The following is a 13,471-nucleotide window of genomic DNA, read 5'->3' on the forward strand; positions in this document are numbered from 1 at the left end:
ATATCATGTATATATATATATATACACATACATTATATATATATTTATATATATATATATATATCATGTATATATATATATATACACATACATTATATATATATTTATATATATATATATATATATATATACACATACATTATATATATATATATATATATATATATATATATATATATATATATATATATATATATATATATATATATATATATATATATATATATATATATATATATATATATATATATATATATATATATATATATATACAGATACAGCCCGACCCCCGGACAGATTTTTGTAACCCAATGCGGCCCCCCCGAGACAAAAAGTTTGGGGACCCCTGGATTAGAGCATACCCACATGAAGATAAGACATACCGAAACCCTTTACTCCGCTGAGGTGGAAAACATCCCTCTAACAGTGTCTAAATACTTTTGGACATAATTGAAAGAGCGTGAATGGCAAAACATTTAAAAGACATGAGGAAGATCGACAAGGTAAATGCTGGTGAAAAATGAAACATATATATAATATAAAACTTCCTTACAGCATCAATGCCAGACAGCTGCATGCCAATGTTGATGACCATCACAGAGAGGACCTGCCATCGAACGGTTCGGTCATGAAGCAGATTCCACACTGACAGCGTTTTGACGGATGACAAGGAACGCTGCTCTTCTTGCATCTCCTCAATCTCAGCCTGGATGTTACAGTTGGCCCTGTACCACTTGAGAGCTATGGGAAGAGATATCATAAATGCAGTGTCAACCATCTTCTTCTTAGCTTATTTGTTGGAACGTCATTGACTATTGCTTTCATATTCACCAAGCATGTCTATTGTCTAATGTGCTCAAGAAAGATAAAGCAAACTCCACTCTTGCTAAGTCTCCTCTGCAGGTGATGAGTGTTGTCGTGTCAGATGTCATAGTCAAGATAATGTTTTAACACTGAAGTATTTATTTTACATTGGGCAGGCGAGAGAAACTAGAAGGAATATACAGAATTTCAAGCAGTCACAGCTGGTCGGCTTAGCACAAACGGAGGAGGCTTTCCGACACAATGTGTCCTAGAATGACCACATAAGTACGTTCACCTCACTGTGACATCACTGGATTCACACAGTTAAAAAAAACAGTGTAAGACACAGCGTTCATAGGCTTCCACAACTGTGCAAACTCACGGCACAATCCATGGCCCTTATGATTTGATGCCTTTGTATTGTTCAACACGATTATAACATTGTAACAACATTAAAGGTCAGAAAAGACAAAATCATAGGTCCACTTTCGGAACACTCCCATCCTTTAACAAAACTGCTTCAGTTTAAAAAAAGAAAACCTTACATAAACATTTTTTACTTAAAATGTATGAATTATATTGGTACATTTATGTCACCAAATTATTATGCTTTGACTTTTTTCTTGCCCTGATGTGGGATCTGAGCCGAGGATGTTGTTGTGGTTTGTGCAGCCCTTTGAGACATTTGTGATTAAGGGCTATCTAAATAAACTTTGATTGATTGATTGATGACTTAAAATACTGCTCAAAATTGTCCAGTGATGTATTGCATAATAATGTAAGGAGTTTCAAATTAAATTAATGGACCTTTAATGCAAAACAGTGACAAATTATTTATTTTATCACAATATTGCCAATTTGTTGTTCTTGTAAAATAGTAAAATTTTTTGAGTAAAATTATCCATCCATCCATTTTTCTACCGCTTGTCCCTTTGGGGGTCGCGGGGGGTGCTGGAGCCTATCTCAGCTGCATTCGGGCGGAAGACAGGGTACACCCTGGACAAGTCGCCACCTCATCGCAGTATTAAGTATAATTATGACTTGTAAAATTATGACTTTTGTCATAATTTTGCCAAGTAAAATTCAGATTATTATTGTAATATACCCAACATTTTTAAGGTTTCTTATAAAATTGACTTTTGTCGAGTAAAATTACGACTCTTTTCATAAAGTTGCCAACATTTTAAGGTTTTCTTGTAAAATTGAGACTGTTATTGAGTAAAATTACAACTTTTGTCATAATATTGCACAAATGTTCAGTTTTTCTTGTAAAATGTTTACTTGCGTTGAGTAAAATTACGACTTTCATTATAATACTGCCAACATTCAAAGTTTTTCTTGTGAAATTGTGACCACTTTCTTGTGAAATTCCAACAAATTTTTCACAACAAGCTTTTTTTATATTCGCATAGTTATTTTATGTTATTAATGTTGTAAATACAAATATTTATATATCTAGAAAGGGTGGTCCTAAAGAGGTAGGCATTTTTTGGAGGTCTCAAGAAGGTAAGAAATACAAGCGTGTGTGCGTGTGTGTGTGTGCGTGCGCGACCTCCTATGAGGGGCCGTTAGGGACATTATTCAGAATTACCTCTTACATACACTACTGAAATGCTCTCACATAAACAACTAAAATGTTTTTCTCTCACACACCCTACTGAAACACTCTTACATACACTACTGAAATGCTCTCACATACACTACTGAAATGCTCTCACATAAACTAAAATGTTTTTCTCTCACACACCCTACTGAAACACACACTACTGAAACACTCTTACATACACTACTGAAATGCTCTCACATAAACTAAAATGTTTTTCTCTCACAAACCCTACTGAAACACACACTACTGAAACACTCTTACATACACTACTGAAATGCTCTCACATAAACTAAAATGTTTTTCTCTCACACACCCTACTGAAACACACACTACTGAAACACTCTTACATACACTACTGAAATGCTCTCACATAAACAACTAAAATGTTTTTCTCTCACACACCCTACTGAAACACTCTCATATACACTACTGAAATATTTTTCTCTCACACACACACACACACACACACACACACACACACACACACACACACACACACACACACACACACACACACACACACACACACACTCACACACTCACACACACTCACACACACTTGTGTATAAACGGATTTCACCTGTGTGTGTGTGTGTGTGTGTGCTTTTTACACGTGCGTGTGAGAGACAACAATTTCAGTAGTACGTGTGCAAGGATTTCAGTTATGTGTATAAGAGCATCTTACCAGTGTGTATGAGCGAGTTGCATTCCGGTTCAGGTCACCAATAATCCCCGCCCCTTTTCAGACAAGTTTTTTTTTTTTTTTTTTTTTTTAAAGCCAAGTTGTTTGTGAACAAAATGTCCGCCTGACTGCCGACAAGTAGCTTAACCGGGCAGGAGCTCTACTTCATAATTTGAGGGCTTCAGCGGAGAATATAAGAACACTTGCAATGCAACAAGGGTCGGGCTGCCGCCGTGGGTTGCACCTGCGTGCCGCGACACCTGAGCGGCATGCTCCCGACCAGGGGCGCCGAAAAGGGGGGTGGGGGGGGGGGTAAAGGAGACGGATTCTACGGGCCCATGGTGGAGGGGGGCCCAGAGAGGCCCCTATGATGATGAAATTATAATACAGAAAAAATAATGACACTAAGTTATTAACTAACATATAATCACACATGTTTTATTTTCCATGTCCTGGTAACAATACCTTTATTTGTTTTGGAAGCATCAACACATGCAGGGCCCTCCCTTGCCCCCCTCTATTTACGTAAAATGGTTCAGTCCGACTGGATCAGCTGCAGGTAGAGAACCGGCGATTTGTCACAGACAGCGCCACAGCGGGCAAAGCGGAGGAGACAGCAGTATGCCTCAAAAATCAGGCAGCCAAAAAAAGGAAAATAAAATAAGAGAGGAGAAGGAGTTGAAGGGTCGACAATATGTCACCCAATATTTAAAAAAAAAAAAAGGTGGGTTTGTTAGTTGTGGTGGAAAGTTATGCATATTAACGTTGTCCCTGTCTGTGGTAATAAGCTAGCTCACTTTTCTCACCATGTTAGCTCAAGAAAACTCTGGATTTTTACACTTTACTGCTATATTAGTTAAATAATCAATCCAGTCAAACATTTATCAAGCTGTTCTTATTCAATAATAGTTTATCTCCCCTCTGTCAAAATGATGCCTCATTCTGAACAGTCAAGTGCACCAGCAGCAGCAGCAGCTGTCTGTCAGCCCCCATGTCCCCCTGCCCCTGAATCAGCCCCAGTGCCCCCACATGAGGAGGGAGGTGAGCAGCTGTGTGTGTTGAAATAATAATAATAATAATAATATCATACAAAATATATTACATTTTACTACAGTCTCAAGAATCAGTGGTGCAGCAAATAAATGACTCAAAATGAATTCCATTGTATTCAGAGTGCTCAGTTCTTCCCCTACTGTACATGTCAACTGTGATGCTGTTCTTCTTTCAAAAATATGGTAATGATAGTTAAAATGCATAATTGTATGTAAAATAGCATCAAAAAATGTTGCCGCTGTGTTGGGGGCCCTGTAAAGATTATTTTCATGGGGCCCAAAATCCCTAGCGGCGCCCCTGCTCCCGACAGCCAAGCAGCCTGGAGCACTCGTTCCATTGCGAGTGTGCGCCGCAGCATTATCAAGCACAACGTTCCAGTTCATGGACATCGAAGCAAGAGGAGGAAAAGGTAATTAGACATTATTTATTTCTAAATGACTGTTGAATCCCACGAAATGTAAGGCAACATGGCATTGTAGTGAGCTAAACAGACCTTGTTTGCCTCCACTACAAACAAGTTAGCAACTAGTGTTTCCGCGGCTCCTAAGAGTCTGACATATATTGCAAACTTGCCGTTTGTCTCAAAGGAAGCGGACAAAAGTACACCGTCAAATCAGCTAGTAATGTTTGCAGCGTTGTTGCTATGGTAACATGTCGAAATGTGAGTCATGTCGTGGTACGTCAGTAGCTAATCATATACTAATAAGAATGGATTACATTTATTTAGCCCTTTTTCTCATGACTAGATAAGGGGTCCCCAAACTACGGCCCGCGGGCTGGTTACGGCCCGCCAGCGTCCAAAATCTGGCACGTGGGAAAAAATAAATAAAAAATATCATTTTAAATCTGAATTTTCTAATCCAGTTTTTGGTGTCTCCTAGCCGCTCAGGCAAATCATATTGTCTAAAAATGCATTTCCCTGTATGACCTATATTGTATTAGCTGTTTATGTGATCTGATTGTTACATTCTTATTTCAGAGTCACCACACAGTTTCATGACCATTTCAACAAGGAATAAACAACCTCTGGATTCCTGGAAGTTGGCTTCCAAACAACTTCTCTCCACACTAATATATTGTTTGGAATATTCAGTATATTTCACATAGAAACATACTAAATATACTTTTTTTATTTTTTGCTCAAAAAAAGACTCCTTATGTCGTATTATTCATGTACTTTTCAAATGTTCTTGTAGTCAGACAATCTTTTCAGTATATTAGAGCGAATCTTTTGTTCCTCTTTTTTTGACAGAAATTGACTTTCATTCAAACATAATAATTTGTTGAAAAATATATTGACATGAATCCCATTGATTATAAAAGATTGGTAAATGGCATTTCAGTCCAGCTTCTTCAGCTCTTAAAGTCTTCTCTACGGGAAGAACAGATGGAGTAAGTTTCTCCATGCTTAATGATTGCTAAAATAAACATATTAGTTAGAAAATGTAACAATAACACAAGGAACACAATTCATTCTGATAGAACTTGTCCACCAAAAAGGGTTGTGTCCCAGAGAAACTTCTTACCTCATATTCATTTTGAAAAAAATTGGACTAAACATAACACATTTAAAATAAAGTTACAATCATGTCACAATTGTTACCTTGTAAATCTCTTCTGTCTAAATTCATCCAGGCTGTTTCTTTAGAATGCTCTTTTTTTGTCCCATTGAAAAATAGTCAATTAACCATGAATGTCCAATCTCACAATTATTCTGGACTGAACTTTCTGTCGTACTGTTTAGTACTTACAATATACTGTTTAGTACTTACAATATACTGTTTAGTACTTATAATATACTGTTTGAGTTCAAAGAAAGGGTTCTGTTCTTACAGGGTAAATGTCATAAAAACTTGAGTATGCTGTCAAACTGCTGTGTCTACTAGGAGTATTACATATTCCATCCATCCATTTTCTAACGCTTGTCCCGTTCGGGGTCTTATTCATAAATACAATGTTATGTCATGCAAACCAAATAGTTTTTCATTTTATTATCCATCCATCCATTTCCTACTGCTTGTCCCTCTCAGGGACATAATAAAAAACATTACATCAAAGAAAAAACAATATGTAATGTGTAATATGATGCTTTTATTTGATTTTTGTTTTATACTTTTAACTGTTATTTCTTACGTTTCTTGTTTTGTGTTAGTGTTGTTTAAATATATTGTTTAATGATTGAAAATTATGACGAAAATAATTTGTAAATACTTAATTTGAAAATGTTTAATATCAAATATCTTTGTTATGGTAATAGCTTTAAAGAAAAATGCACCATTCTAGTCATTGCTGTTCGATGGCCTTTTGTTTTCTTCCAAACAGTGAAGTACATATAATTTTGCTAAGTTTGCAGCACACTACTCCATTGATAGCAGAAAACACAATCTGTCCACGCATGCGTGTAGACTATGTCACTGCCGGAACTTAAACATTTTACGACAGAGTCTGCTACATCATGTTCTGTGTTATTTTAATGTTTTGTATAAAACTATAGCTTACCAAGGAGTAAAAGGGAACAATAATATACAAATTAACAGAATGTACATTTAAAAAAGGGAGTATTATCGCCACATTTTCAACCACTTTTACTTTTCTGTCACACAGGGGCACCACTAACTCATCGCATACTTCTTTTTAAACAACACATTTTAACAAAAATCTATCTGTGGTGTAACAAAAACTAGACTTTTAAATGATCAGTATTGTGAATTGATGTATTTAATGTAATAGTAAAAAAATATGTATTTGCTATTTAAGGCTGCTGTACGGTTTCAAAATAAATACTGTATTCTTAAGTAACATTTGTTTTGTATGTAATCTTTTATATGTTATTGTTATTCAAATAATGATTACAAAAGCGAAAACCATGATAACTGGTATGACGGGTATGATCATAATTGCGTAAAACAATTTGACGGAAGTGACGTCGTCTTCGTGCACGCATGGACTAATCGTGTATTCCGGTAACGATGGAATATGGTGACAAGCACTTCTTGCTTCATCCACAACATATGTTCATATGATATTCTTCATTTTTCAGATTCAAGCTTTATTTTTGGAAGTGAGAGGCAATGAAGAGGATGTTTTCTGTTTTTTTTTTTACTAGTGTTCTGCACTGCATTGAGAGGCTGCAAAAAGAGGACTCTGATAACTTCCATCAGGAGAGGCTTTATCGAGACCTTAAATGAGCAAACTCAAACTGTATCTGCATTTCTTGGTGTGTGTGATGATGCGGATGTTCAAAACCTTCTATGATCATTGTATAGATCAGTGGTTCTTAACCTGGGTTCGATCGAACCCGAGGGGTTTGGTGAGTCGGGCTCAGGGGTTCGGCGGAGGTCAAAACACACCCGACTCATCGTGTAAACAAAAACTTCTCCCTATCGGCGTATTACGGATACGGCAACAGCAGAAGTCACACTGATTTGCAGGTGTGTAATTTGTTGTGAGTTTATGCATTGTGTTGGTTTTGTTCTATGAACAAGATGATGTTCATGCACGGTTTATTTTGTGCACCAGTAAAAAAACATGGTAACACTTTAGTGTGGGGAACATATTCACCATTAATTAGTTGCTTATTAACATGCAAATTAGTAACATATTGACTCTTAACTAGTCATTATTAAGTACTTATTAATACCTTATTCGGCATGGCCTTAATATAACCCTAACCCTCTAACCCTCTAACCCTAACCAAATAACTCTAAATTAAGTCTTTGTTACTTAGAATATGTTCCCCATACTAAAGTGTTACCAAAAACATATACTGTAACTTTGTCTTGAATTTGAAAAAATATATATATATATTTTTCACTAAAGAAGGGTTCGGTGAATGCGCATATGAAACTGGTGGGGTTCGGTACCTCCAACAAGGTTAAGAACCACTGGTATAGATGTTTTTGCAATGTGCTGCATGAACATGAGGCCAGACAGAGAGCCAAATTTGGCACCTCCAACACCCATGACTGGCCACCCAGGGCGGCCCAGTTCCAGTATAGCCACTGAACACATTTCTCACTGTGTGTCCTACGCTATATCATGGCAAATAATTGCATCATGCTTTGGAATTAGTCGAAGAACACAATCCAGAGGCTGTTTGTTCCGTCCTTGTTGAAATGGTCATGCAGCTGTGTGGTTACTCTGAAATAAGAATGTAACAATCAGATCACATGAAAACAGCTAAGACAATATTAAGTCATACAGGGAAATGCATTTTAAAAAAATAAGATTTGCCTGAGCGGCTATGACACACCAAAAAATGGATTAGAAAAGTGCCGTAGTTTGGGGACCCCTTATCTAGTCGATAGAAAAGGGCTAAATAAATGTAATCCATTCTTATTAGTATATGATTAGCCACTGACGTACCACGACGTGACTCACATTTCGACATGTTACCATAGCAACAACGCTGCAAACATTACTAGCTGATTTGACTGTGTACTTTTGTCCGCTTCCTCCGAGACAAACGGCAAGTTTGCAATATATGTCAGACTCTTAGTAGCCGCGGAAACACTAGTTGCTAACTTGTTTGTAGTGGAGGCACACTAAGGCTAACTGGTTAGCTCACTACAATGCCATTAGTGTTGTGTCGTTCGCGAACGATTCGTTCGAAAGAACGAATCTTTTGAGTGAACGTACTGAACCGAATCACTTCATGAACTGATTCATTCCTTTCTCAGTTCAGTTGAGCTCCGCCGCGACCATGCCGGTATGAGTGGAACTGGCGCATTCTGTGACTCACTGAATCCTCGACGTCGGCGAACGACGCAGCCAATGAGAGGGCGGGGGGAGGGACTGAGCGAACGATTCGTTCACCGCGGATTAACGACATGAATCACTCAGTGAACGTCAACGCTCTTGCTCTCTGCTCTGCTTGCCCCAATGCCGCGAGTGATTCTGCCCCCGTCGCGGGAATATGTTTCATGCCATTGGCATCCGTTCTCCATTCATTCTCCAAGCTAACGGCTAATGTTGACTCAAGCCACATGAAAACAAACACACGTTCCCATTATCTCAACACATAAAGTTAAAGAAAATCCGTGCAGGCTGAGCAGCAGCGACGCGAGGGGGAGGGGCGGAGGGTAACGATCCTGTTTTGAGAAGATTTAAAATAAAAATAATAACTAATGTATGTGCACATACATAGGCTATTATTTACACAGTTATTGTAACAAAAATAAATTTCTCCTTGGGGATCAATTCTGATTCATATTATTATTATTATTGTTATCCATTCTACTGCAACTGTTGTTGTTGTTGTTGTTTAGTAGCTATCATCATCATTATAATAATGCTGATTTGCAATTAAACTGTACTGCTGCTGCAGAAGTGATTCGGTACACGTACTGAACTGGCCACCGTGTGGCGTTGTCAGTCACTGATTCTAGTGATCCGTACCGTCAAAAGAACTGCAGAAGAGATTCGGTACACGTACTGAACTGGCCACCGTGTGGCGTTGTCAGTCACTGATTCTAGTGATCCGTACCGTCAAAAGAACTGCAGAAGAGATTCGGTACACGTAATGAACTGCGGCCACAGTGTGGCGTTGTCAGTCACTAATTCTAGTGATCCGTACCGTCAAAAGAACTGCAGAAGAGATTCGGTACACGTACTGAACTGGCCACCGTGTGGCGTTGTCAGTCACTGATTCTAGTGATCCGTACTGTCAAAAGAACTGCAGAAGAGATTCGGTACACGTAATGAACTGCGGCCACAGTGTGGCGTTGTCAGTCACTGATTCTAGTGATCCGTACCGTCAAAAGAACTGCAGAAGAGATTCGGTACACGTAATGAACTGCGGCCACAGTGTGGCGTTGTCAGTCACTGATTCTAGTGATTCGTACAGTCAAAAGAACTGCCGATCCCATGAAAACAAGCCACATGAAAACAAAATGAGAGTAGACTAGTAGAGGAGACAGAAAGAAGGGGCGGGGGTAAAGTGTAAGCAGGCTGTTTTGAGAAGATTTAAAATAAAAATAATAACTAATGTATGTACACATACATAGGCTATTATTTACACAGTTATTGTAACAAAAATACATTTCTCCTTGGGGATCAATTCTGATTCATATTATTATTATTATTATTATTATCCCTTCTACTGCAACTGTTGTTGTTGTTAGATTAACGCGAGTCCCTACGCAGTGTGCGAATGTCTGCACTGTACTGTCTGTACTACGCACGCCCCCCCAATTTTTTTTTTTTTGGGGGGGGGGGGGGGGGGTGATTCGGTGAACAAATTTTTTGAACGAATCAATTTAAGGAACTGATTCTAGTGATTCAGTACAGTCAAAATAACTGCCGATCCCATCACTATATGCCATGTTGCGTTACATTTCGTGGGATTCAAAAATCATTTAGAAATAAATAATGTCTAATTACCTTTTCCTCAGGCTATTGCTTCGATGTCCATGAGCTGGAACGTTGCACTTGATGATGTTGCGGTGTAAACTCGCAATGGAACGAGTGCTCCAGGCTGCTTGGCTGTCGGGAGGAGAAAGGCACCGCTGTGTGGCCGCTCGGGTGTCACAGCACGCAGGTGCAAGCCACGGCGGCCTTGTTGCATTGAAAGGGTTCTTATATTCTCCGCTGAAGCCCTCAAATTATGAAGTAGAGGTCCCGCCTCGGTTAAGCTACTTGTCGGCAGTCAGGCAGACATATTGTAACTTGGCTTTAAAAAAAAAAAAAAAAAAAAAAAACTTGTCTGAAAAGGGGCGGGGATTATTGGTGACCGGAACCGGAATGCAACCTCGCTCATACACACTGGTAAGATGCTCGCATACACACTGGTAAGATGCTCGCATACACACTGGTAAGATGCTCTTATAAACATAACTGAAATCCTTGCACACATACTACTGAAATTGTGTTCTCTCACACGCACGTGTAAAAAGCACAAACACACACACACACACACAGGTGAAATCCGTCTATACATACTAGTGAAAAATAATTCCAGGCGTGTGTGTGTGTGTGTGTGTGTGTGTGCTTAAGAGAAACACATATTTTAGTAGTGTTTATGAGAGTCTTTCAGTAGGGTTTGTGAAAGAAAAACATTTTAGTTGTTTATGTGAGAGCATTTCAGTAGTGTATGTAAGTGTTTCAGTAGTGTGTATAAGAGTGTTTCAGTAGTGTGTATAAGAGTTTCAGTAGGGTGTGTGAGAGAAAAACATTTCAGTTGTTTATGTGAGAGCATTTCAGTAGTATATATAGAGTGTTTCAGTAGTGTGTATAAGAGTGTTTCAGTAGTGTGTGAGAAAAATGTCAGTTGTTTATGTGAGAGCATTTTAGTAGTGTGTTTCAGTAGTGTGTATAAGAGTGTTTCAGTAGTGTGTGAGAGAAAAAGATTTCAGTTGTTTATGTGAGAGCATTTTAGTAGTGTATGTAAGAGTGTTTCAGTAGTGTGTATAAGAGTGTTTCAGTAGTGTGTGAGAGAAAACATTTTCGTTGTTTATGTGAGAGCATTTCAGTAGTGTATGTGAGAGTGTTTCAGTAGTGTGTATAAGAGTGTTTCAGTAGGGTGTGTGAGAGAAAAACATTTCAGTTGTTTATGTGAGAGCATGTCAGTAGTGTATGTAAGAGTGTTTCAGCAGTGTGTATAAGAGTGTTTCAGTAATGTGTATAAGAGTGTTTCAGTAGGGTGTGTGAGAGAAAACATTTTAGTTGTTTATGTGAGAGCATTTCAGTAGTGTATGTAAGAGTATTTCAGTAGTGTGTATAAGAGAAAAACATTTCAGTTGTTTATGCGAGAGCATTTCAGTAGTGTATGTAAGAGTGTTTCAGTAGTGTGTATAAGAGTGTTTCAGTAGTGTGTTAGAGAAAACATTTTAGTTGTTTATGTGAGAGCATTTCAGTAGTGTATGTGAGAGTGTTTCAGTAGTGTGTATAAGAGTGTTCAGTAGGGTGTGTAAGAGAAAACATTTTAGTTGTTTATGTGAGAGCATTTCAGTAGTGTATGTAAGAGTGTTTCAGTAGTGTGTATACGAGTGTTTCAGTAGGGTGTGTGAGAAAAAAACATTTCAGTTGTTTATGTGAGAGCATTTCAGTAGTGTATGTAAGAGTGTTTCAGCAGTGTGTATAAGAGTGTTTCAGTAGTGTGTATAAGAGTGTTTCAGTAGGGTGTGTGAGAGAAAACATTTTAGTTGTTTATGTGAGAGCATTTCAGTAGTGTATGTAAGAGTATTTCAGTAGTGTGTATAAGAGAAAAACATTTCAGTTGTCTATGCGAGAGCATTTCAGTAGTGTATGTAAGAGGTAATTCTGAATAATGTCCCTAACGGCCCCTCATAGACTTCAGTCTCACTGACTGCTTTAGTTCACGTTATGCTGCACAATAGTCCTGCCCTGAATGCAGACTCGCAAGCACTCACATGTCTTTGCGACTGAACTATACTGTATTGGTCCTGATTGGCAAAATTAACACATTCACTAATTTAATCAGAAAAATGCATTTTTATATTTAAATATTTTAATCAGACTTTTTGTTTATGTGTCTGCAAAGATTCAACTCCTTTGATATCATCATCATCATCATCATCATCATCGCACTAAAACACTTTCTGTTCAAATCATCTTTGAGTTTGTGGATAAAAAACATTGTGTTCCTGAAATAATCATTAAACTTTGTGTAGCTGCTGACAGAAGTAACATGTATATTTGTTATATAATTTCATAGTTGGTGAGAATAAATAAATACAATGCATAAATATAAGTTCATATTGTACACATCATGTGATTAAAAAGTATTTCCTTGGGTTAATTCATGCAAGTTTATGTTAACTTTTTTTTTTGTTACAAAACCCATGTAAATTGGAGGGAAACATATTTTTTGTTCCGGTTGGTCACATTGTTAGGGGGACAATTAATATGTGACGGAATTAAGGAAACAGCATGAGACAACAAGTGTTTGATGTGGAAGACGTTAATGGAGTCTCAGATTGAAAATAAACGTTATATATTCCCTTGGAGTTTATGAAGCCAATGAGGTATGATTCTTTCTGACATGTTGTGAAATCAATGTGTTTTATTTTATTGGATGTCAGACTAATTGTAAGTTCTGTTTGCTTATTTTATTAGTTCTGACGGCATTTTATTTGGCATCGTTGGTAACGTGAAGAAGGCGTGGCTAAAATAAATGTCTGTGAGCAAAACGAACCACTTGAGCCTTGATTAACACCTCGGAGGTAGTAATACTTTGTTTATGTGTTGGTACGCAATATTACACAGTAACTCAAATTCAAACAGCACTTTAATGTACTTTTATTAAATATCCATCCCATCCATCCATTTTCTACCGCGTGTTCCTATAAGCTACAGAACTTAAGAGT

At 37.7% G+C, this 13,471-nt stretch overlaps 1 protein-coding gene across 1 annotated transcript in view; it reads right to left on the reverse strand.

Moving 5' to 3' along the window:
• Positions 1-13,471, reverse strand: part of slc2a15a (solute carrier family 2 member 15a) — a 154,600-nt gene that overhangs the window by 70,079 nt on the left and 71,050 nt on the right. Inside the window, exon 7 of the mRNA XM_062058896.1 lies at positions 554-741. Coding sequence (XP_061914880.1) covers positions 554-741 — 188 coding nt within the window. The remainder of the gene's footprint in view (positions 1-553; positions 742-13,471) is intronic.

Source organism: Entelurus aequoreus, linkage group LG09 (genome assembly GCF_033978785.1).
Source record: "Entelurus aequoreus isolate RoL-2023_Sb linkage group LG09, RoL_Eaeq_v1.1, whole genome shotgun sequence".
Lineage (NCBI taxonomy): Eukaryota > Metazoa > Chordata > Actinopteri > Syngnathiformes > Syngnathidae > Entelurus > Entelurus aequoreus.